The sequence below is a fragment of the Phascolarctos cinereus genome, unplaced genomic scaffold (genome assembly GCF_003287225.1).
Source record: "Phascolarctos cinereus isolate Bilbo 61053 unplaced genomic scaffold, phaCin_HiC Scaffold_3;HRSCAF=262, whole genome shotgun sequence".
Lineage (NCBI taxonomy): Eukaryota > Metazoa > Chordata > Mammalia > Diprotodontia > Phascolarctidae > Phascolarctos > Phascolarctos cinereus.
This window is the reverse complement of record NW_027555736.1, coordinates 132,419,355-132,443,575: the sequence shown is the minus strand read 5'-3', so window position 1 is coordinate 132,443,575 and position 24,221 is coordinate 132,419,355. Positions and strand designations below refer to the sequence as shown.

General features: G+C 36.7%; 1 protein-coding gene across 1 annotated transcript in view; it reads left to right on the top strand.

The window, feature by feature from the left end:
• TTC23 (tetratricopeptide repeat domain 23) overlaps nucleotides 1-22,059 on the top strand; it is a 98,993-nt gene extending 76,934 nt beyond the window's left edge. Inside the window, 4 exon segments of the mRNA XM_078151165.1 lie at nucleotides 6,983-7,110; nucleotides 11,187-11,336; nucleotides 20,338-20,420; nucleotides 21,412-22,059. Of these exon segments, the coding sequence (XP_078007291.1) occupies nucleotides 6,983-7,110; nucleotides 11,187-11,336; nucleotides 20,338-20,420; nucleotides 21,412-21,526 (476 nt within the window). The 3' untranslated portion in view covers nucleotides 21,527-22,059.
• The last annotated feature ends 2,162 nt before the right edge of the window (nucleotides 22,060-24,221 follow it).

Here is a 24,221-nt window from a genome sequence, read left to right as displayed (position 1 = left end):
AGAATCATCACCATAGAGATGACAATTAACTCCTTGGGAGCTGATGACATCACTAAGTGAAGTGGTGATAGAAGAAAAAAAGAAGAGGGCCCAGGGCAGAACCCCTTAGTACCCCTACTGTTACAAGGAATGACCTGGATGAGGATCCAGCAAAGGAGACTGAGGAGCAGTCTGAGAGGTAGGATGAGACCTGGGAGATGAGAGTGAATGACAGTATCAGAGGCTACAGAGAGATTAAGAAAGAAGAAGACTGAGAAGAGGAGTTTTGCTGAAAAAGGCTGAAGAAATATGGAATGATAATCAGCATGGATGGAAGGATCAAGTGAGTTTTTTGTGGATGGAGAAGACATGGGCATGGGTATTCACGAAAGGCCTTAGCTTGAAAAGGCCAAGGTCTCCTGCTGCATCCAGGACCATCTCCGGTCATCCTGATCTATATCTGGCCACTGGACCCAGATGGCTCTGAGAACAAAGTGAGGCTGGTAACTTTGCACAGCCCTCCTTCACTTTAATCCAGTTCACTTGCATGTCATGACATCACCTCCCTGATGTCATGGTCCTCTTCAGAACAAAGGACAAAACAGCAGCAGCAAGATGTTGCCATCTGCCTTGCCCCACCTCATGCATCATCCCACTGCCAACTCCTCCTCCACTCTGACCCATTTTCTACTATTTGAGAATGGTAATCAACTCAATGATAGCATGGCTTCTGGAAGGGATGTGACAATCCACTGCCCATTTCAGCATAGATAGGCGAGTAGAGTCCATAGAAGGAGGTTTTGGTCTGAGTAGCAGCAGGGGACTGTGAGAGTGGTCTTCCCCCATTAGATTGTAAGCTCTTTAATGGCAGGGAGTCTCACATTTGATTTTTATCCACAATGCTTATCACAGTGCCTGGCACCTAGGTGCTTAATAAATCTTCATTCATTCACCCATTCATCTACAGCTTTTCCCTTTCTAAGCTCTCATAAATTATCCCTTTAATAATGACTTTCAGAATTGCCAGAAATTGAAATTGAGCTCATAGGCCCCTAGTTTAAAGAACCCACTTTCTTCCATAATTGACTGTTTCCAAACGTTTAAAAAAATTACTTTTTAATAATTACTTAGTAGTTCTGCAGTCTTGGTTACAAAATCTTTCAGAATTCTGAGATATAGTTCACCTGAATCTCAAATCAGCTTGGTTACTCATCAACCACCTCCTGCTGGGAGGATAAAGCCACTAACCCCAAAGCCTCCATTGAAGGAGGAAGCTCAGCTCAGAACATCTCATCTCTCACCTATCTGACCTACTTTGGGAATTCTCTGACTTTTTGACCGTGCCCCAGAAAACTCATTAATGGGAAAACCTCCTCAGGATATCCAGCAAGATCCCATCAATGTTGTTACTGTATCACGATCCTCTGTCCCTCTGCTTGAAGGGTGGAGCCATGAACTCCAAAATTGCCATTTAAGAAGGGAGGCCAGCTCAGAACAATTCACTTTTCACCTGTCTGCACTACTTTAGGACTTCTCTGATTTTTTTCACCCCCCCATGTCAGATAACATCCCCCTCAACCTGCTTTTCAACTTCCTTGTTGTTTTTGTGTGTTGTCTTCCCCTATTAGATTGTAAACTCCTTGAGAACAGGGACTCTCTTTCCTTTTTGTCTTTGTATCTCTTGGGCTTAGCATAGTGTGAAGGTGGCTTGATGCTCTCTTACCATCTCCTTAGTTGCATACACTTTTATGGATTTATAATCTCACTTGTTTTGAGCACATTTTGTTGTTGTTCAGTCATTTCAATTGTGTCTGACTCTTTATGACCCCATTTGGTGTTTTCTTGATACTGGATATTGGAGTGGTTCACCATTTCTTCTCCAGCTCATTTTACAGATGATGAAGCCAAGGCAAATAAGGTTAAGTGATTTTGCCCAGGGTCACACACCTAGTAAGTGTCTGAGGCAGGGTTGAACTCAAAGTCTTCCTGATTCCAGGCCTGGTGCTCTATCTACTGCATCACCTAGCTGCTCATTTTGGGTACATATTACTCTCTAATCTATGCCTTCTCATCCTTGCAATTTCTCTCTGTTGTCTCTCCATAAATTCTCCATAGAGAGTTTCCCTACTGTACTCTGGATTCCTTCTTAAAAATGTGTTGTAGATATGAATGAGTGCACCTTTGAGGCTCTCCCTGTGTTATCCCTCATTCCCAATACATGGTCAACTTTTTTGTTCTATCTTTTCCTGCATCAATATCATTCTTCTTAATAAAGAAAACAATCAAAATAGGAGTTGAATAGTTTTGTCATTTCTTTCATTTATTTTCATCTATCCTTTCCTTGATCTTCCTCTGACCTCCAACAAAACTAGAACAAAAAAAACCTTTTTGCTTGACTTTAACTTCCTTTGCAAGCTTCAGTTCACTTCACTTGAAAATAACTACATGGAAAAAGGAAAGAACTACACAGACTCTCTGTGCAGTTACTTTTCCTCAATACCTACTAGTTATAAATGCAGTTGGAATGAAAACATGGAAAGACTGATGACACTGGGAGTCAAGTCAAGCACCTGTGCTCTTGTGGATGCTAATTTCAGATTTGCAGACTGATTCACTCTCCTATATTTTAAAAAATGATCTAACCTTCTGCAGAGGTCCATATCAAGTTGCTGACGATTCAAGATCAGCTTTCTAAAGTAGAGAATATCCTATCTTGGACACCATGTATAAGAAGTTCAAAGGTTTTTTTGGCCACTCGTGGCCTCCAGTGCACTTAGTTTCATGGAACAAATTCAGTCATTCAAAGGTAGAGTCCTTATAAATGAGCCATGCTTACCTTCCCCATGGAAAACTGTTGCTAAACATCCACAATGGCATACATAAAAGTATATATAATAATTTTCTGTGGCTAAAGGATTATAGGTGTCATTTATAAACAAATGATGATGATGATAATTAACAATTTATTAGGCAAGCAATATAAGAATTATAATAGATTAATAAACTGATGATGAAACAGGTTAAGTGAATTTGTCCATAGTCATACAACTAGTTGGTGGCAGAGTCAAGACTCAAAACTAGGTCTTCTAATTCTAATCCCAGTGTTCTCTCTACTCTGCCACACAGTTCAGAAATGATAGTTATTTAACTTCCACAGAGCAGTTGGTATTTTGTGACAGAGAGGACAACTTAATTATATTCTGTTTCGTAAATAGATTTTGTTTTGTTTTAACATATGTGCAGCTATACTTCAAGCTTTAAAGGATGAGGGCTCAGGGTACATAGGAGACTAGAGAAAATAGAACAGGAGGTAGAAGTATACCAAATACAAACTTAACCTCTTTCAAAATGTTGTCCACGAGCTAACTCTATACCCAGGAAAGAGAGGATAAATTGTCTTCTAGCCTCTTTCACCTGCTTCTAAAATTCAGGCTAGTTCTTTTAGTTCTTCATGTAGTTAAGCTACATTATGGATTAGATAAGTATTTGTTATCTGATTAGAAAATGTAAGCACTAATCATATCTATGGAAAAATATGTTCCAAGTTCCAAAACCAGTGTACAAAATAACTTTTGGACATAAGCCATTTTTAAGTTAATGATAGTGGGAGAGGGTAAATAGTGATGCCAAAAAAAAAAAGCAAAGAAGGTAACATACAAAGGAGAGCAGAAGGTAGTTTAGAAGAGGACAAAGGCAGGACAGTGTTAGTACTATCACTTTAAATCTTGATAAACAAAACCTTCAACTAACCAGGTATTAGTCAAACACAAAATGGTGTTAGTCAAACTCCTCTGCCTTTTATATAGACTTATATCATACTGTACAGTAAAAATTAATCTTCACAACTAAAAAAGACCCTGAATAATCAAGGAAAAGAAGACTACTTAAATCTGAGTTAGCCAAAATATTCAGTTAGTCATAAATCTTTATTCTATACCAAAGGTTCCCAAACTTACTTAGCCTAGCACTCCCTTTTAAAAAATTACTCAGTGCCCCCCTGGAAATCTACTTTCTTTAACCCTTTAACAGTTGGGTTTTTTTTTTAATTTGCATCATTTCAAACTACTACCACCCCCCTGGATCATTCTAGTGCCCTCCCAGGGGGCAGTCTCATCCACTTTGAAACCTATGTTTCATAGCATTCTGATTAAACCTAATTTTACTAATATTATTCTAACCAGATGAATAGATGCTATATTGATGCTCAGTATTTGTTGTATTTAATCAAATAAAAATTGTTTCAGCATTAAGTAAAACAACATAATCATTCCAAAAATCAATTAAGAATTATGGTTGGTATGTAAAAAATGCTCCAGATAACTAATAATAATAGAAATGAAAAAGACAATGCCAGGGCACTATCTGACACCCATCAGACTGGCAAAGGTAGCAAAAAAGGAAAATGACAGTTGTTGGAGGGGCTGTAAAGAGAATAGGAACAGTAATGAATTGTTGATGGAGCTGTAAATTGGGAGATTTTTTCTGGAAAGCAATTTAAAACTAAACTCCAAAAGTCACTAAACTTGCATACTCTTTGATCCAGTGATAACATACTAGTTTTATACCACAAAGTAAGAGACAGAGGCCCATTTATACAAAAATATTAATAGCACCATTTTTGTTGTAGCAAAGAACTGAAAATAAAGTGGATGTCCATCAGTGATAGAATAAACAAACTATGGTATATGAATATAATAGAATATTATTTTATCATAAGAAATGATGAAAAGGAATAGAGTTAGAGAAACCTGGGAAAACTTGTATGAACTGATGCTGAGGTCAACACAACTAATTACAATGATCACAGCACTGGAAAAGAAAACAACTAAAACTCTTATCAATGCCTAATCACAAGTCCAGCAAATTAATGATGAAACATGTTTCCTACCTCTTCGTGGAGAGATAAGAGACTATGGGTATAGAATGAGATGTGCATTTTCAAACACAACCAGTACAACATAAATTTGTCTTGTTTATCACATGGACCATAGGATCATAGATTTAGAGAGGGAAAGGTCCTTGAGGGCCATTGAGTCCAACTCCTTCATTCTAGAGAAAGCTGTGACAGAAAAAGGTTAAGTGACTTGTCCACAATCACACAGTAAGTGGATAAGGTATAATTTGAACCCACACCTTGCTGGCTTCGAGTCCAGTGCTCTTTACACTACATCACAATGTGGAGGGCTTTTATTGGGGGAACAGAATTATGAGAGTACAGGGGAACTAGTGATAGTGGTACAAAAAAAAAGAACATTAATGAAATATTTTTTAGATAACATAAAAGAGATGAAAATGAAGTTTGAAGAGGACACAGACAGGGTGATGTTAGTTCTGCTATGTTAAATTTATACATATATACATATTGCGCATATATATATATATTTTAAAAAACAAGCTATATGTAACAAACTATAAAAACAAGCTACATACACACACACACACACTCCTTATTTATGACCTTTTTTATGGGCAGTTACTCCTACAATCCAATGGAGGAAAAGTACAGTATCAGCTAGTACTGGCGTCATGGAGTGAAGAACTATTTGTTTTCATTTATCTCCCCCTCCCTCCCCAGCCTTGCCTTACCCCCATCCTCCACACCAACTAATCCTTTTTCTGTGAGCCTTAAAAAAAAATCAGGAATAAGGTCAAATGGAAGTTCTCCCTTCAAACACCAAAATTTCATTTTCATTTTAACCTTTTATTTTTTGGTAAAAAACTTTCCAAAATGTGTTATATACTTCCCTGCCTTAAACAGGGGACAAAATAGAATTTAACCTTTTCTTGAAGCCTTATGGTTGTTATCATGAAAATCAATTAAAAAAATCATAAAACCATTTTGGTGAAAATCAATACAGTAATGCCCTTAGGACTTATTGCCACGTTTGCTATAGCTTTAGGCTGTGATGCTTTTTGAGTTCTTGTATCTGTGTTTTATGGTCCTTTTTCTGTCTCATCCCTCTATCAGCTGTCACTTCTTGCTGCTATCTGTGTGCCTGCCTGTATCTGTCTTCCTTACCAGCTCTAAATTAACTGCATCTAATCAAAATGGCTAGAAGTTTTCCTAAGAATAGCAGTCTGAAAACATATGAGACATTGATGGTTAAACTAACAATGGAATCTCTCTTGACTCTATGGCCCAAAAAATTACTAAAATGAAAATTACTAAGTTATGTATCTAATCTAAGGAAACTTTATCACTGTATCTAAAAGAAAAATAAATAGGCAGTGAATTTTGAGTATTTTTTCTATAAAGAAATTGCTTAATCTTTAGTGTATGAACTTTATATACTCATTTTGGCTGTCCAGAAACCTTGTTTGCTTCCTTCCACATTCTTGGCTATGTCCTAGATAAGATATAATGATTAATTACATCATTATGCAGTCAGACAAGTTATGGTTCATTAAAAATAAACAGACTCTTAGATTGCTGGCATCAGTAAGGAACCAGTATTGTATGGTCAGATCCTAATGACTATCCAGTATTAAAAAAAAATGCATGTTGATTTCCTGTCTGGAGGATTTTTGTTTCTCTTGTACAAATTGTCATATTTATGCCTTCTTAAAGAGAAAATTAAGATGTATGAAGGCCTGGGAAAACCAGTTTGACATACTAGCTTCATGGTCATGCGGCAATTCACTTAACCTCTCAGCTTGATATGTAGCTTCTTTATTATGTGTTAAAGTAGGAATAATAATACCTACTCTGCCTATTTCATATGGTTATTGTAAGGATGAAATGAGATGTTGTATAAAAATGGGCTTTGAAAACTTGAAAAATATTGTTAAAATGTGATTATAAAATGAATTGCAAACCGTAAAGATACTATATAAATGTTAGCTATTATTATCATAAATCTTTTCATCTCATTCATTTCATTGGTGGGCTTGTTTACTAATTTTCAGATAGATCATCATTACCAAAAACATGTTATTCTAATGTTTTTCTTTTCCTTCCAAATCTGGTGGCAGTCTTCATTTTTTTAATTTTTTTTTTTCGTAGATGTGGCAGAGCAATATTTTCAAGAAAGTATGACTATCCTTAAGAAAGCCAGAGGAATAGCCAATGACAGATTTTTTGCAATTCAAGATGAATTTTGTCGTTTTCTTCGGACTACTGGTAAACTAAAGGTAAGAATTTTGGAATGGGATTAACAGATTTCAATTCAAAGGCTTTAAGTGCTGATTTTTACAATGGGAAATCAACTTGATCTTCAAAAGACTGTTTCAAAATGGTTAGAAGTATCCATAAGAACAGCAGTCTGAAAACATGAGACACTGATGGATAAACTAATAATGGAATCTCTCTTGACTCCATGGCTGGAGCTATAGCTGTAGTTGGTATGTAGTAATTAATAGTGTGAAAAGAGAACCCTGTTTAAGACCATAGAGGGAAGTAGTGCATTCATCTGAAACCACAGGAGTAGAAGTTCTGATTCACTGACACTTGTCAATCAACTACACGATTGTGCTTTGTCACAGAACATGAAGATGGACCAAACATTCAGAATTTGTATTAATTATGAATATGTATAGGAGCTATCTGACCATTATCCCTAAAATTTAACAACTTCCAAAGATCCACGTTATGCCACATTTTTATTTTAAAATCAAAACAAGTCTAGGTTTTGTGTGACAAATCTTTATTACCAAGCTGGCTTCCTTTGCCACTTTGTCTACTTTTTGAGTCACCTACACCCTGCAATAAGTCTGTATGTGTGCGCGCATGCATGTGTGCATGCATGCATATACACCCATATGTGGAAAAGAGGAGCTCATTTTCATACAATATTGTCCATATAGTATTCTATTACTTGAAGAACAAGTAAAGTATGGCAGTGAAGTAAAACTTCTGCCCCCAGATTCATTCCAAAGCAAAATATAAATGAATTTTAGATAGCCTGCTTTTTTGGATTATCTGTGCCACTGGTCTTCATCAGATAAAGAGTTGAAGATGGTCTTATTGATCCCTGCACCCTAAAATCTAACCCAGAGTACATATAAGCCATTTTGATCAGCTTTTAGAATAGAATCTCTGATTACCATTGGCTGTTCTGTGCTATGGTAGCAGGCTGATATCTCATCCTTTTTTAACAGTTTGTGGCCTAAAATTTTGCTACATATACTAATATATATTGAAGATAATCCTGCAGATAAACTGTTTGAAACACTTTATCCTTCACATTTCAGAATCACCCTGTAGGTTAGAGGTTTCAAATATTTCATCTGTATGTAAACACTGCTATAAGATTCTGAATTTTTAATTTTATTGTGTCATTCTCTTGCTCAGAGTCTTTGACTGGCACCCTGCTGGCTATAGGACAAAATCAATTCCCTTAGCCTTATATTTAAAGCCCTCTATAATCTAGCACCAACCTTTCTAGATTTTCTTTGCACAGCTTCCCTATACAACCCCTTTCCTTCACTCAAACTGCTTTACTCATTGGGCTTGCCCATCTAGATTGCTCTGCCCACTTCCCTCTATCCAGATCTTTAAAGACTCAGCACAGTTTCACCTGCTTTGTGAAATGCTCCCTGATCCCCCCAACATAGAGTAATTTTTCCTTCCTGTAAAGCCATAACTAGGAATTTTGTTGAGCATGGAAAGGTAGGAAGGATGAGGAGAAAAAGACCATAAAACACCTAGAAGTAGGTAGGGGTGGGGGAGTCCACGCCCTGCCATGTAGTATGGGCCAGGGAACAATCTGTGTGCGACAAGGCTGGAGGTTGGCATACAGAAACAGGGTGTCTGCTGGCTTCCTAGTTTAACTAATTATTCATGATAACTGGGCACTAAACTCATGTCTTTCTATGCTGCAGAAAGAGTGAAAATGCTGTCAGCTCTTTCCATACCTTCCAACAAGCCCCACCCTAATTATGATTCTAGTTTCCTCCAAACTCTTGAAGCACTTTTTAGCTGTAAAATTCATTTTGGCAGCTAATCATGCCTTAAGATATACTCCTCTCTTGTTGTGTATTACTTAAAATATTTTATTGTTATTTAACTTTTCCTGTCTCACCTACCCAGTGAGATTATAAGCCCTTTAAGGGCATAGACTATTTTATGCTTCTTTGTATTCTTGACTAAGTGCAAGGTGCAGGGCCTTTGCCAGTCATCTTGACTTTTGTCTTTCCCCTGGACCTCTGATGAGTCTGGAGGAGAAAATGAGGCTGATGAGTTTGTTCAGCTCTGCCTCACTTAAATCCAATTCATTCACAACTCTATACACCACTCGTGTGTTGTTATTAATCCTTTTTGAGAACAAAGGAAAAACAACCAATTGCAAGGAACTAGTCAGGTCATTCTTCACTATGTGCCTTGTACATAGTCAATTAAAAACATTTATTAATTTGATTTTTTTTCTATTTTGTATGACTCAGAAGCTAAGTATGCAAGTCATTTGAAAAGAGAACTCCTAAACTCTGTTCCCTTCATTGGCCATATACAGCCAGTTAGTCATTTCCTTTGGAAACACTTGCAGACTCCACTCTTTCTCTGATGTTCCATTCATTTTCAACAAATGTGTGACACGCTATCAGGCAAGCAAAATAGCTAACAAATCTAAGAACAGATAAAAAAAAATGAAGCCAAGCACAATTTCTTTTTCTTAAGAGGTTATTTCATTCTGTTTAGCAGAAATTTTTGATATTGGTAAGACCATTAAATGATTTGTTTTATTATTGTGCATATATCAGCAGGCCTTTGAGTCTCCAAAATAAGGCCCCTTTTACTAATGTGTTACATAGTAGATAGAGATATACTCCTCTGAGTCAGAAAGACAAGGTTTCAAGTCTCACCTCTGGAAAAATCACATCACCTTTTAGTGCCCACAAGCACTCTTTCTGACTTTGAAGTACAGCAGAAGGGATGATCTTCCTTGGAAGAGGAAGCTCCTTATGTGAAGCTTCTCCCACAAATGAAATCACACTTCAAGTTTAAGAAAAAATTCTACCTATATTTCTGAACCCATGAAACTCATTTGAAATGTGTGTGTGTGTGTGTGTGTGTGTGTTTAGGACTAGACTTGTACTTTCATTGGTAAAGGTTAACTCTCTGTACCAATGCAGATCTCCCATCTGCTCTACAACTTACAGTCTTAGAGAGTAGCTTGAAGCATGAGAGGTTAACAGTCTCACAGCTAGTATATGTCATAGGTGGGATTTGAACCTCAAGTCTTTCTGACTCTGAGACTAGGTATCCATATTGTCTGATATACAGAAATGCATCTATACATATAGGTGTATGTGTGTACATATATGTAACATGAAAGTATCATTCATATATGTATATATTTGAAAATATTCCATAGCTAGTTCGTGCAACTTATAGCTAATCTTCAGTTTAACATATCTTTTAATAGTTTCAGGGGCAGCTAGGTGGTGCAGTGGATAGAGCACTGGCCTGGATTCAGGAAGACCTGAGTTCAAATCCGGCCTCAGACACATAACACTTACTAGCTGTGTGACCCTGGGCAAGTCACTTAACCCCATTGCCTAAGCCCCCCCCCCCAAATAGAGTATGAGATTCAAATGTTTTTTGACAGGATTTTGTCAAGTTCCAGTACATAGTGTAGGAGATTCAAATGTTTTTGACAGAATATTTTTCCTAGCATTTTCAAGTGAATAACTATAGAGATTAGCTAGGAAGGCATTATTTCATTATTTTCTGACCAACTCTAGGTTTGTTTTTTTTAATTCCATAGCTGGGATTAAAATATTCCAATAAATTAAACCAAACAAAAATGTCATGTCATGTTTCTGTGTTTACTTTTAGTATCTGAAATTATTTATGAGAAAATACTCTGGAATGCATCCTAGATTTTATGAAAGCATCCAAATTAGAAAGAATAGCTTACAGATTTTTTTCCTATATGAGTGGAAGAAGATCTTTCAACTAAAAATATTAAATTATTTCACTACTCAATAAAAATGAACAAATGAAATACCAAAATGGGCTTTCCTTCTAATTTTGTGGCTTCATTCTCTTTATAGAGTTATATCATCCAAAAGTCCTAGACCACATACTCACATTTTAAAAAATGTAGTTGTGCATTCCTGTCTCTTGTTTAGATGAAGAATATTATAAGGTATTTGTACAAAACTTCATTCTTCCAAAGAGTAAAAATACATAATATTCTTAACAGTCAACTTGCTCTTCATCAACTTCTGAACCTTTCCAACAAAATAGTTTTTTATTCCTTTTATAGAGAGCAGCTCAAATACTGAAGGAGTCACTAGATGCCAAAGTAGCAACATTTGGGGATGTCAGTCCTGAAGTGGCAGGGACTTACTGTTTCCTTGGAGAAGCAGACCTGGCACAGGGAGACCAGAACATGGCATACAGGAAATTTAAGAAGGTAAACCTAATAATAAGTCAAGACAAATGCCTACTTACTCCTCCCTCAACATTTGTTGGGGGGGGGGGGTGAGAGGGCGGAGTGAGAACTGGAGGGTGGAGCTTAGGGCTATGGAAAAGCTTTATTTTAGTAAGCTGATATCACCTTTGATCTGAACAAACCACAGATGATATCAACTTCTTAGCTAGTAATCTTCTGCAGATTTCATTTTTAACTGAATCTTATTCTTAGAGAACCTTCTTATTAGTTCTGAAAACATGTAAAACATAGAGACCAAGAAGGAAGGGCTTACTAATATCTAACAAGAGTGAAAGAGCCAACTCTAGCACCAAGAGGGACGTGTTTACATTTATAGTGTCTCAGCTTGCACCTAGACCTGAAAAAGACAAACAGAACAGACCAAAACACCATTTCTTTGAGTTACAGGGCCTAAAGTGGGGGGGGGGGGTGTTGGGGGAACAGTATTGAAATGTAGCCCTTCCCCCACCCAGCTCAAAGCATGGTGCCCATGCTGTGGGTAAATGGGACCTTAATTCGCCCCTACCTCTCATGCTGTCTGTTGGTTGCAAAGGCAGTCTCCCACATAGGTGCCTCCATCTCAGGTGCTCTTAGATCTGGGCACATGCAAAAGCCAGTTTATAATTATAAGGATTAATTCTCTGTGTAGCAAATGCAGGGAAGAGAATATCCAGAATTTAAGTTAATGTAAAATTAAAATATATAAAAAATAAGTTAAATAAAATGTGGACCCTAGACCTAAACATAGCATTACAAAGTTTGTAGTGAGGTTGGTTGGTTGTCTTTTGATTTCTAGGGCTGTTGCCAACCTCTGTGGAGAGCACTGCTATTGAAGTTGCTCTTAATAACCTACAAATCTAAGAGGATAAGGAAAACTAAGGGTTGTAGCTGTTATAGGTCCCTGCTCATAAGCTGCTGGTCCTAAGCTACACACCGTTGCTTATTTCAGGGATTACCACTTTTCTATCACCTGACCTCTGCTCTTCGAACAAATCTGTCTCCATGAATCAGGATTGAAGTAGGAGAGGGGTGATGGAGTATATAACAGCTATCCTTAGGTATCGGGAAGAATTCAGGGATAAATATATAGGATAACAGACCTTGGAAGCTTCATAGTGTCAGGCCCACCCCCACCCCACACCCACACTTTTTCAGATGAGGAAATTGAGGCCCAGTGAAGTTAAATGCATTATCAGAGGTGGGATTTGAACCCAAATCCTCTGACTCCAGGTCTCATTCCTTTTCCACTGTACCACCCTCACTGCCTCCATGTGAGATCTAGTCTTAAAGGACAGACAGAGGCCTAGGGAAATAGTCACATAGACTCACATTCATTATTGGTTTCTAGGAGCTAAAGATCAATTCATTTATAAGTAATTTTTGGAATGAGCCCTGGCACAAATAAAAGATGGCAACCTTTTATTTTTTCAATTTATACATTAAAATTCTATTAATTATAAACTCCAAACACAATGTCTTCAAAATGTGAAGGCAAAAAAGACATAAGCTTATCTAGCAGTTTACCAAAATTAGAGAAAGACACTGAAACATGTATTTATGTTTTGTGTATTGTGTGTATGTATGTTTACACATATTATATATACATACTACACACACGCACACCCCCCATATAATCATTTTACTTAATGTAAGGCCAGTGGCTGGCTCATCAGTGAACATGCAGGACACGAGTGATTACTGAAAGCAGGCTCTGTTACATCTGCTGCTAAATGGGAACTTTTTCAAATGCCACATTTAGCATTTGGGTTGTGTGAAGCCAGCAGCTCTTAAAGTTACCAGCTAAGTGTGGATTTTCTGCTATTTGTATCACAACAGCAGCTGCAGTTCCTAAGTTTCCAGCTTAGTAGCCTGGAATCCACTTAACTGTAGCTTTTCCAGATGTATTCTTGTGCTGAATGGTCTAAAGTATGATTATTAAGGGTATGAAAAACAGACCAAGGAAGCAAAGCAGAAGGTGGGATTAAATTACTAAATAGCATACCAGATCATTTATCTGCCTGTAATGAAAACACAGGGATTCTGTTGGCCTCCAAAGGGAATTTCAGTGCTCAAAATCAAAACATTTTTCCATTATAAAACCCTGGTTTTTCTTCTAAAACAAGTATAACTGCCATCATTTCAAGGTAGGTGACAACATTCAAAAAGAATTCATAAGCAGTCTTACAGTGGCTACTGGAGAAAGGTGTTAAACACAAAGAATTCTGTTTTATAATACAAATTGATGTTGTGAAACATCAACACTAATTGTGAACATTAACATTATTTTTGAGGTGTTTCTGTGTGTGTCTCGAAAAAATACACAAACTTGACCAAGAAAAAACACATTGATAAAGAAAATTTGAGACCATGGTGTGATTTTGACTTAACAGAATGTTAGAACTGGAAAGTACCTTAGAGATACCAAATCTAACCCTTGTTAGAACTGTGGAATTGTTATGGAACATCCAAATATCAAGATTTCTGGTGGTCTCTGCTCATTTTGCCTGAGTCACTGCCTGTGTTTTTAAAGTAAAATAGAAATACATTTAATCAGGTCACTAATGAAAACATTTGGTGTGAAAAACTACTAGTATATACATTTACTCATTCCTTCATTAACCCAGATCTAAAACCTTCATTTTATAGGTGACAAGATTCAGACTCAGATATGCTAAGTGCCCAAGGTCACACATCAGGGTTGCAGCTGAGTAGAGACTTCAGCCCAGGTTTCCTCTGTTCCTATCCATTGATCATGCTTGTCCTCTGTGCTGTGCTGTTTAGTAGTTACTCAGCTACTTAGAGGGTCCAAAAGCAATTAGTGTACACTGAGGAACAGAAATGTACTTTTGCCCAGATTGTCCAGGTTAAGATGGTATCTAGAATTTTCAGGGACTTAGATACTGAAATAACTTTGAACACCTATGTTCATCTATGAACATTAAGTTCATAGATGAACGATCTTCATCAGATACTTAGCATATCCTTAAGTAGGTTGTTCCAGTGCCAGAAAAAAGTGATGTTCAATAAGGGCAAGGGAAGAAGATATACTTGGGAAAGAAAAACTAAAACTAAACATAGATCAATGGACTTTGTAAGAGTATGTATGGCCCATTGGCAAGCCAAACAAGCCACTGCATATTCTTGTATTATATAGCTCACAGGTAAAAACTTGCCAGTGTCTCCCCTGCTTCTACCCTATCTCCATCCAGATGACTCATTCTCCTTGCAACAAAACAATTTCCTTCAATAGTCTGTTCTTCCCCCCTTAAGTCTCCCACAGTACAGATGTCAAGTTCCCAGAGGGCTGCAGGTGGACCTGTAGCTGGGAAGCATATTAAAATATAATTGGGGAATATTTAACAAAATAAACTTAAATGCAGTACAACATATATGTCAATTTGTGGTTTTCCAAGTCAGTATGTGACCTGTAGGGATCCATCTCTATTTGAGTTTGACATGACTACATAGTATTCCCTTCCCCAACCTGAAAAAAATCAAAGCCGTTTGTTATAGGCTTCTTCTCTATCACTTGACATCATCCCATATTATCTCCTCCTTTACTTCAGTCTCTTTTGAAGAGGTGGCCTTTCTCACCAAGGCTAATCCCTTTGCATGTACCCTTGATTCATTTCCCTCCTTTATTCTCCAGCATATTGCCCTACTACTCTCTCCCTATATACTAGTTTCTTCCCTACTGTCTACAAAAACACCCACATCTCCTCCATCCTTAAAGGCCCTATCATTCTGCTAGCTATCACCCTATATTGTTCCTCCCTTTCTCAGTCAAACTATCTGCAGTCACTTGTATCTACTTCCTTTCCTCTCATCTTCTAAACCCAACCACATCATCAAACTGAAAATACTCTTTCCAAAGTTACCAATTATCTCCTGATTGCCAAATGAAATAGCCTTTTCTCAAGCCTCATCCTTCTTTATCTCTTTGCAGCATTTGATACTGTTGACCACTTCCTCCTGAATACTTTCTCTTCCTTATGTTTCCATAACACTGTTCTCTTCTGGTTCTCCTCCTACTTATCTCTTCCTTCTCAGATTCCCTTATTGGATTATCATTCATGTTATGCCTCTAAACTGTGGCTCTATCCTGGGCCTTCTTTTTCTTTCTTCATTCTTTCATTTGATGACCTTATAATTCCCATGGATTTAATTATCATTTCTATGCAGAAGATTCCCAGATCTATATGTCCAGCCCTAGTCTTTCTTCTGAGATTTGGATCCACATCACAAACTGCTTCCTGGACATTTGGAACTAGATGCCCTATAAGCATCTCAGACTCAGCATGTGCAAAGTTGGAGTTGTTACCTTTCTCTTCAATCTCTGCCCTCTTCCAAACATCCCTATATTTCTTAAGGGTACCACTATCCTTTTAAATCACCCTTGATTCACTAACTTAGTGTCTTCTGTCCTTGTCACATACTGAGTCAATTGCTAAATCTTATAGTTTTTACCTCAGTATTTCTCACATATATTACCTTATCCCTTCTCACAATGCCACCACCCTGGTACAGGCCCTCATCACCTCTTTCTTGCAATAGCTTCCTAAAATCAGCAAAGTGTTTTCCTAAAAGATCTGATCGTGTCATTCACCACCACCCACTACACACACACTCAATAAATTCCAGTGGCTCCCTATTACTTCCACAATCAAATATAAACTCCCATTTCTCATTAAATGCCTTCACAATCTGGCTTCATTGAGGCTTTCCAGCCTTATTACACATTACTTCCTTCCACACATTCTTCAGTCTTACTATGCTGATCTACTTATCTTCACATACAACACTCCATCTTCCTTCTCCATAGCTTTGTACCAGCTACTGTCCTATGCCTGGAATTCTCTCTCTCATTGCTGATCCTTGGAATTCTTGATTTCCTTCAGAGACTGTGTAAAAGTGCCTCTTTCCACATGAGACCTGTATTGGATCCCCCAGTTTCTAGTGCTTTCCTTCCCTTTCCCCTCACCAATAACCTTATTTTGAATGTGCTTTGTATATACCTATATAAATGTATGTCATATCTCCCATTAGAATATAAGCTGTTTAAGGGCAGGAATGGTTTCACTCTTGTCTTTGTATGCCCAGCACATACTACATATAGCAATCACTTAATAAAATATTTATTGAATAATTTTTAAACGCTTGGTTTTTATGGTGTAGAATGTAAATATAAGTGACTTGACACATTTATTTCACAGCAGATAAATAAAAAAAAAGCTTAGCAACATTTTTAATCCATCTGGATTCTTTTCATTCCAATTCTATATCAACTTCAAACCAAAACGAGAAATTCACTTTGTGTTGCTGAATCCAAAGAAGGGTTGCCATTTGAATCCTTGGTAGGAAAGATTTGGAGAGCAGAGAATGCAAGCTATTAGAACTGTGGAACATCCAAACATCAAGATTTCTGGTGGTCTCTGCTCATTTTGCCTCAGTCACTGTCTACGTTTTTAAAGTAAAATGGAAGTACATTTTACTCGAACACAGAAGAAATGAAATTATGGCAGTACATATTTTATAATTAATTCATTTTGCATTTCTTGCCTAATGTCACTATAGACATTTAAAACTTTCCCCAGTCAGGTCACTAATGAAAACATTTGGTGTGAAAAACTACTACTACATACACTTACTCATTCCTTCATTAAGCAACCATTTATTAAGGTGCCTACTGTGTGCCAGGTATGAGGCCAAGCATTTGGTAAACAAAGACAAAACAAAAATATAACAAAATTATCCCTGCCCTTAACTAATTTACATTCTGTTGGATTAATAGAAAGATTATCTACCCTGTCTTCTTTATTTAACATGACCTTCTTGACCATAGTAATCATAATTTCAGCTTTGGTTATATGTTATCAATCTGTTCGATTTTCTAATCTGGCATCCTTTTAAGACTGTTTGAGCTAGATTTTAGCCAGAGACAAAGAGCATAATTTCCCTGGGTGAGAGATCTAGAAAACAGAGACGTTGCATGCGTGTGGCTTTTCGATGCTCCACATAGTTCACAGAATGGCAGATACATCCTGCTCTAATTGTCCTGACCTTTTGGTTTTGGAGTAATAGAGCTACTAAGGAGCTATCACCAGCTTCAGCCACCAAGAGGGTCAGAGAATCAGGACACAGACTAATGATGATTTTCATAAACTGTGAAACACCTGATCATTTTTATGGAAGTGTATGGTGAACACTGAAACTACTAGGGACTACTTGGGTTTTCTCTCCTTAGAGTTTTGGAAATTTTAAGTACAGTGAAACAGAAAAATACATTTTGTAGACTGTCACTCAAGCAGCAAGTGTGTATTAAGCACCTGCTGTGTGGCCAAACACTGCTAAGTACTGGGATACAGAGACAAAAACAAAACAACCCCTGCCCTTGAGGAGCTTATATATGTATATGCACATTTGTATGTAGGTCTATGTATATATAGACATATATACACACATTTGGGAAGGGAAAGTCAACATGTACACATATAAATGTATATAAAACATAAATGAATACAAGGTAACTGGGGGGGCAGGGGGCTTTCAGCTGGTGGGCTCGGAAAAAGCCTCAGGAAGTGGCATTTGATCTGAGCATTTTAATGCTATGGTAAATGAGTTAACAGAAAATCATGCTAACATCAGCCCTTCTCAAAATGAACTGCATCAAAGGCTCTCATAAATATGTAAATATAGTAGACAGTATATATTTAAAATTAAACATGACCTTTTAAAGCTGAGTGGAGGTATTTCTTGTTTTGTAAGAGAAAGGAAATAAAGTCTATTTTGGTAGGAAGTGTCATCTGCTAAAAAAAAAAGCCTCTGATGGAATTTTTGGATACAAAAAAAAATTGCAAGATTCTTCTCTGTTATCCTAAAACAATAAATAATTTTCTAAAGTTTTTCTATTTTCAAGGCCATAGCATTCTACTCAGTCATTAACCTGATGCCAAGTGAAAGCATATTCCTTCAGTGCAGGAATGAATGTTAGACAATTAGCAGAGAGAGGACAATAGCAGCCAGGGACAAACTTCAAAAATGGCATTTCCAGATGAAAGCCATCCTTGAGCTATAAATTCTCAAAGGCCAAGTCTTTTTGCAAAGATATAGTATTAGAAACCAAAAACTTTTTAAAGTTCTTAAAAAGCTCATTTTTACCAGATTTGTTCTTTCCCAAAGCATGAACTTTAAACAAAACAGCTGCATTCCTGGAGTCTTATCAAGACTTGAGTAAAACTTCCAGAGACTTGAGCCCATAAAGGATACAACATTTGGTGGCTTGATGTATAATTATCTTGGGCATATGAAAATGGCAGCAGAGAGAGAATAAATAAACAAGATCTAAAATTAGTCCCCAAATATTGTTTTAGCTGTTAACTTTAACCCTATTTCCACCAATTTTTTTCTCAAGTAAAGCTGTCAAAATGTTTATAAACTCATTTAAATTTCACTCCCCTTTTGTGTGTCCAAATTCTGGTAGGAATACTAAGATTGAAGTGACTAAGGCAGGAAATAGGAAGGAGAAAGTAGAGGCCAGGTAATCTACAAATGGATAATTCACCCCTAGATTACTAGAAGTTACAATTATCTATATAACAATGAACATATGATTCTAAAAGGCTTTAGAAAAGTCATTTCAGGTTCTGAGCCTCAGCTTCCTCAACTGCAAAATGGGTAACTGGACTTTATGATTTTTTTATATTTCTTATTTTCCAGATAACAATAATAATAGCATTTATATAGCACTTTAAGGTTTGCAAAGAGCTTTACACATGTTAACTCATTTGATCCTCACAACAATTCTATGAAGTAGATGCTATTATCTTCATTTTACATATCTAATATTCTTTTATTATAGGATATAAATATTGCACATTACAAAATTATTCTTGACAATTAAAAAAAGTTTCATATTAAATTTGTGCTAAAAGGCTGTGGGTGTTCATTTAAACTGAAATGAGATAAGTGCTAGGTAGAATCATAATAGCTTTATTTCAGCTACTGTGGTCAGTGACAATATGCTATCTATTGCTATTAATTTTTTTAAACCCTTCAAAATGTCTGAAGAATTATTCATTTCTGCATTGAAGTAGAGAGAGCTATAAAATGAAATAATATGTGTAAAGTACTTTGAAAAACTTAAAATGCTATATAAATGCTAGCTATCATAAATGAAATGTTAAAAGAAAAAAGAACACAAAATCAAGTCAGCATATCAATTACAAGTAGGCATAAGTGTACATTAACAAGAATAGAAAGAGAATATAGATAGAATGATGTTCATTAATCTTAATTTTTTATTAGATGCTTTTTTAAAGAAAAACTTCTTTTTCTTAAGGTTAAAGAAAAAGAAGTCATTCTGGTCAATAAATAGGATTGTAGATGTAACCAGCATTACAGATGAGGAAACTGAGAGCTAGAGAAGTCAAGTGACTTATCTCAGGTCTTACAGGCAAAGCTGGGATTTGTACTCAGGTCCTCTGATTTGTCTCAATGTATTAAGCTGCCTCCCAAATAATTATAGCTTATATTTATGTAGCATATTAGAGTTTTAAAAGTGCTTTACATAATTTTATTTGATCCTTATATCAATCCTATTAGGTAGGTATAATATCTTCATTTTTAAAATATAGAAACTGAGTTTCTGAAGAAATTAAGTGATTGCCTAGGACTCACATAGCTACTGAGTAGCAGGACTTAAGATCCAAACCTGGATATTTTAAGTACAAATGCTTTGTCTATGATGACATGCTGCTTCTTTAAATGTTCCTTTTTTAAAAAAAAATTTTAACACATAGATTCCTTAGTTTTCCAAATTCCCAGAAGGAAATTTTGTTTCTTCATGGGAGTATTCATGGTCATGAATTTAATCATGTAATGGCTATATGGAAGAGAGTCTATCATTCAGGAGAAATGTTAGGTGCCTACAGTTTTATTTTAGTTATACTTCCATATTTAACTTGGTAAATGGTTTATTTTGCAGTGTCTTCAGATTCAGACTCTCTTGTATGGCTCTCAAGATAAAAGGACAACAGCCACCCAACAGACTCTTGACTCATTATCAAAGTGAGTTTGAATTGTCCTCTATGCTGCTTCTTTTATAGTTGTCTGTTATGTTAACTGTTTGAGAATTTCAGATAAGATGGGTTATAAAAAGTCTTGCAGAAATGAACAACTTTCTATTTTGGAAAGGTCCTTGAGTTTATGTTACTAACCCACAAGTTGTGTGGGATCAGATCTTTTGAAATTCCAGGGACAGAACATCACCTTTGCCCTTATTTTATCTGAAGAATTTAGCTCTTTGCTTTAAGTGACATCATAAGAACACTACAGTCTTTCTCTTTCTTCAGGTCAGTAACACAGATTAACAGAGAGTTCAATGGAGAGCATTCTTGAGTGTCCTGAGCTTCTCTTTAGATCTTAAGGCTGTTTTTCATGGGGAGCTCTGGAGATGTGTTAAGGAAGCTTTAACAGCCCATCATCTAGTCCCAATCTAATCTCAGACCACTCCAAATCTTTTCTTATACACTGAATGAAGGAGCAGATCCTGTCTGTGAATAGCAGCCATTAACTTCACCCAAACTTCACCAAAAGTTATGAATTAGATAAAAAGAGCCTGAACACTTGCAAAAGAAATACAGGAGACAAAGGAGTCAGGACATGGTATAACAATAAATGCAGTCTGAAGTTCTTTTTCTGCAGCAGAGATGATAACAGTAAGGCCTCAAGAGATATCACACTAATACTTGAAAACAATCTTTGTCAACTGTTTCATTCAGGAATTTGTCATTTAAAGCCTGATCAATAACTGAATATCATCTCAGTGGCAACATGAAAAATAAGAAAATTAGGAGGAAAGATGCCTGTGTTTATCACTAGTTTGCCATGTTCTTGGCTTATTTACATTCCTTCTGTATCACCTTATTTAAATATAGCTTTGGCAGCTGCTAGAAAAGTAAAGTCAGTAATTAAAGACTGTATTAAGTAAATCTTGTAAATATTAAAGACTGTATTTTGAGAAGAACTTTGCTTACCCAGTATTTCTGCTCTTTTGCAGGATTCCAGAGGGTACAGCAAGACAGAAACAATCTAATAAAGCAAGACCACCATTTTGTGCTGTTGTTCCACAACACACCATATTAGGAGGGACTAAGACAAATATATATGACTGATATTTCTTACCTTCCCCAGTGTGATTTGATTTTGCCATATAACCAAATGTTTATGTTTTAGGTGCCATGCATTCTCCAAATAGAAGAGTAAAGAGTACAAGATAATCCACTGCCCACTTATTAAGTGCCTGCTACGTGTATAGCACTGTGCCACAAGAGTACTTTAAGAATGGCCTCACTGCCATAACATGTACTGACAGGGAACAGTGACATAGTGAATTGCCTAGGGGTCATGTTTTTACAGTTGACTATCTTTGGATAGCTTGGTGTTTTTATAAAAGAATTGGAATCACTTCAGAGTTTTTTTTCCGTGCTGATGGAAATTCTTTCTACCTAATCCTTTCAACATTCAAAACTGCCAAAGCAATAAAAGAAAATGTTTTGAGCTTTAAGCTATAGCCATTTATGTACTTCTGATTGAACACATTAGCTTATTGTACAGGTTTGGAGCAATAAAATCCATAAAAAGCTTTTTTATAAGAAGGCAATAGTGACTGAGAATGAAATGCTAATAAAAAAGGAACTTGAAACTACCACTGTAGGAATGAGCATGTGTGTCTTTTTCCCAAATGCTTGACCTTAAGCTTATACCATGTTTGATTTAGAGGACCTGAAGGAGCTTTTGTGCCAATGACAAAACTCAACTTTCAGGTAATACATTAGAAGTTCTGCTTGACTCAAGCCTTTAATGTGGTCCCAAACTGCATGGACTCCCCCTGTCTCACCAAGTTGGTCTGTAGTGGTATAATTCTCACTGTGCTCTCAGACTCAGTAGCCTTTGCTAGCCAGGAAGCATTAAAGATAATGGTACACAAACACCATAGTTATCTCTCTTCCTCCCTGCCCACCAGTTTAGGGACTTTAGCACTTAGTAACTTAAGGGGAGATATCCAATACTTAGCATTTCATATGCTTCTTAAAGCCCTAGTATACCTTAAGAAATCCTTGCCTTTATTCCCAGAAATTAGACACCCAGAGGGCTCCCCATCACTTTAAGGTGGCTGCAGAAATTTTTGAATTTTAATTTGCAAATCTTCTTTTCATGTCTACAGGAAATAGTAGTGGCAGAAACATTAGTTTCTCAGGTTGTAGAAGTCAGGGAGAAATGAAGAAGCAAGACCAGTTCATTGTCCAGACTGCCATGAGAAACTAGGTCATCTCAACTGATGACAGTAATGACAATCAAAAAGTCTATAGTGGTAGGTAGCTTTTCTCCCCTAAATCCTATGGGGATGAAGAAACCCAATGCTAGAATGATGTAGTTGGTTCTAAGGAGAAGATTCTCTGGAATTCATTACCCTATCACCTAGAGATAGGGGGAATATGAGAGAGAGAAACTTTTCCTGCAAAAAGAAAGTATGAGTAGAAGAGAGTGGAAGTAGAAGGCCCACTCATTTGTCATGCACTTCTGATGTGGATTTCACATTATCTCTTCCCTCATACAGAGTAGCCAACTTTAGACTCATCACTTTGGGGAAGATTAAGGGAAGAAAAAAGCAGATGAGAGGATTAGTGAGGGAGGGATGTAAAACAGCAGGTACAAACCTGAAAGTCTTCAAGAAAGGCTCCTGAAGCCTGCTTTGAGGGTCCAGAATGTCCATGAAAATTACAGCTCAATTAGTCTTGATTCAGAAGACAATAGGGAGATTGAGTCAGTGCTGGTGAATATGGCTTTTTGAGATCCGGTTCTACCTACCCTAATCTTAGAACAGACCTGCATCAACTCCAGGGTTTCCTAGTTCCATTTCAAATTAGATCTGCATCTTGTAGTTTTACTCCTTTTGTGGGATGAAATTAGGAGGGAAGCACTGGAGGTAGCAAATTCATCCTTTTTCTTAAAATTCTCATTTGTGTAATTTTAGTAATTGCTTATTTTTCCCTCTACATCTTTTTTTCATCTTGGTTCAATACTAAATGCCCATGGTTACAAATGTGGGCTTTTAAAGAAATGTATCCCCAAACACTAATTTCTTCCTTTTCCATTTCTTCTATATTATCAGAATATGAAATGGAAACAGATCTGAGTTCATCTCAATCAGTCTTAATCTCATGAACCCCTTCTTCAATCTACTTGTCATCCCATCCTCTGCTTGAACACTTCCACTGATGGTGCATTACTTCACAAAATAGTCCATTCATCCTCTCACTAATTTTTCTCATCCCTCCCATCATTCCATGTCCTTTCCATGTTATCACCCTTCTGCTCTTCTTTCCTAGCCTTGTTTCTACTCTTCTCATCTCTTCTTTGTCCAGATTTTCCTTCTCCCTCTCATTCCGATTTCTAGGAAAAAAATTAAATGCCATAAACAGACCTTCAGATAGAGAATTCTCTAACCCAAGGAAATCCCTATGGGGCCTTTGCTCACCTTCACCTCTCACAAAGAATGTGTATTGACTGTATTTGGATGTTTCCCAGACCTCTCCCAGTAAGCAGATTCTACTGGTGTTACTTTTCCCTTCCTTCTTTGGACCAGAAGTCAGGGTTGTGAGTCTTTTTAGATGTTGATCAGACCAATAAGACTCAACTACTGAAATTGTCTCCTTTTTAGTTTCAAGTACTGAGAATACTGAGAAAATTTCATAATACTGAGAAAACCCAAAACATACAAATTTCTTTTCATTCTTTAATAATGGAAATGGGAGGAAGGCAGTGAAAAAAAGAGCACAAAATACCAGTAAGATGTATGTTGCATTA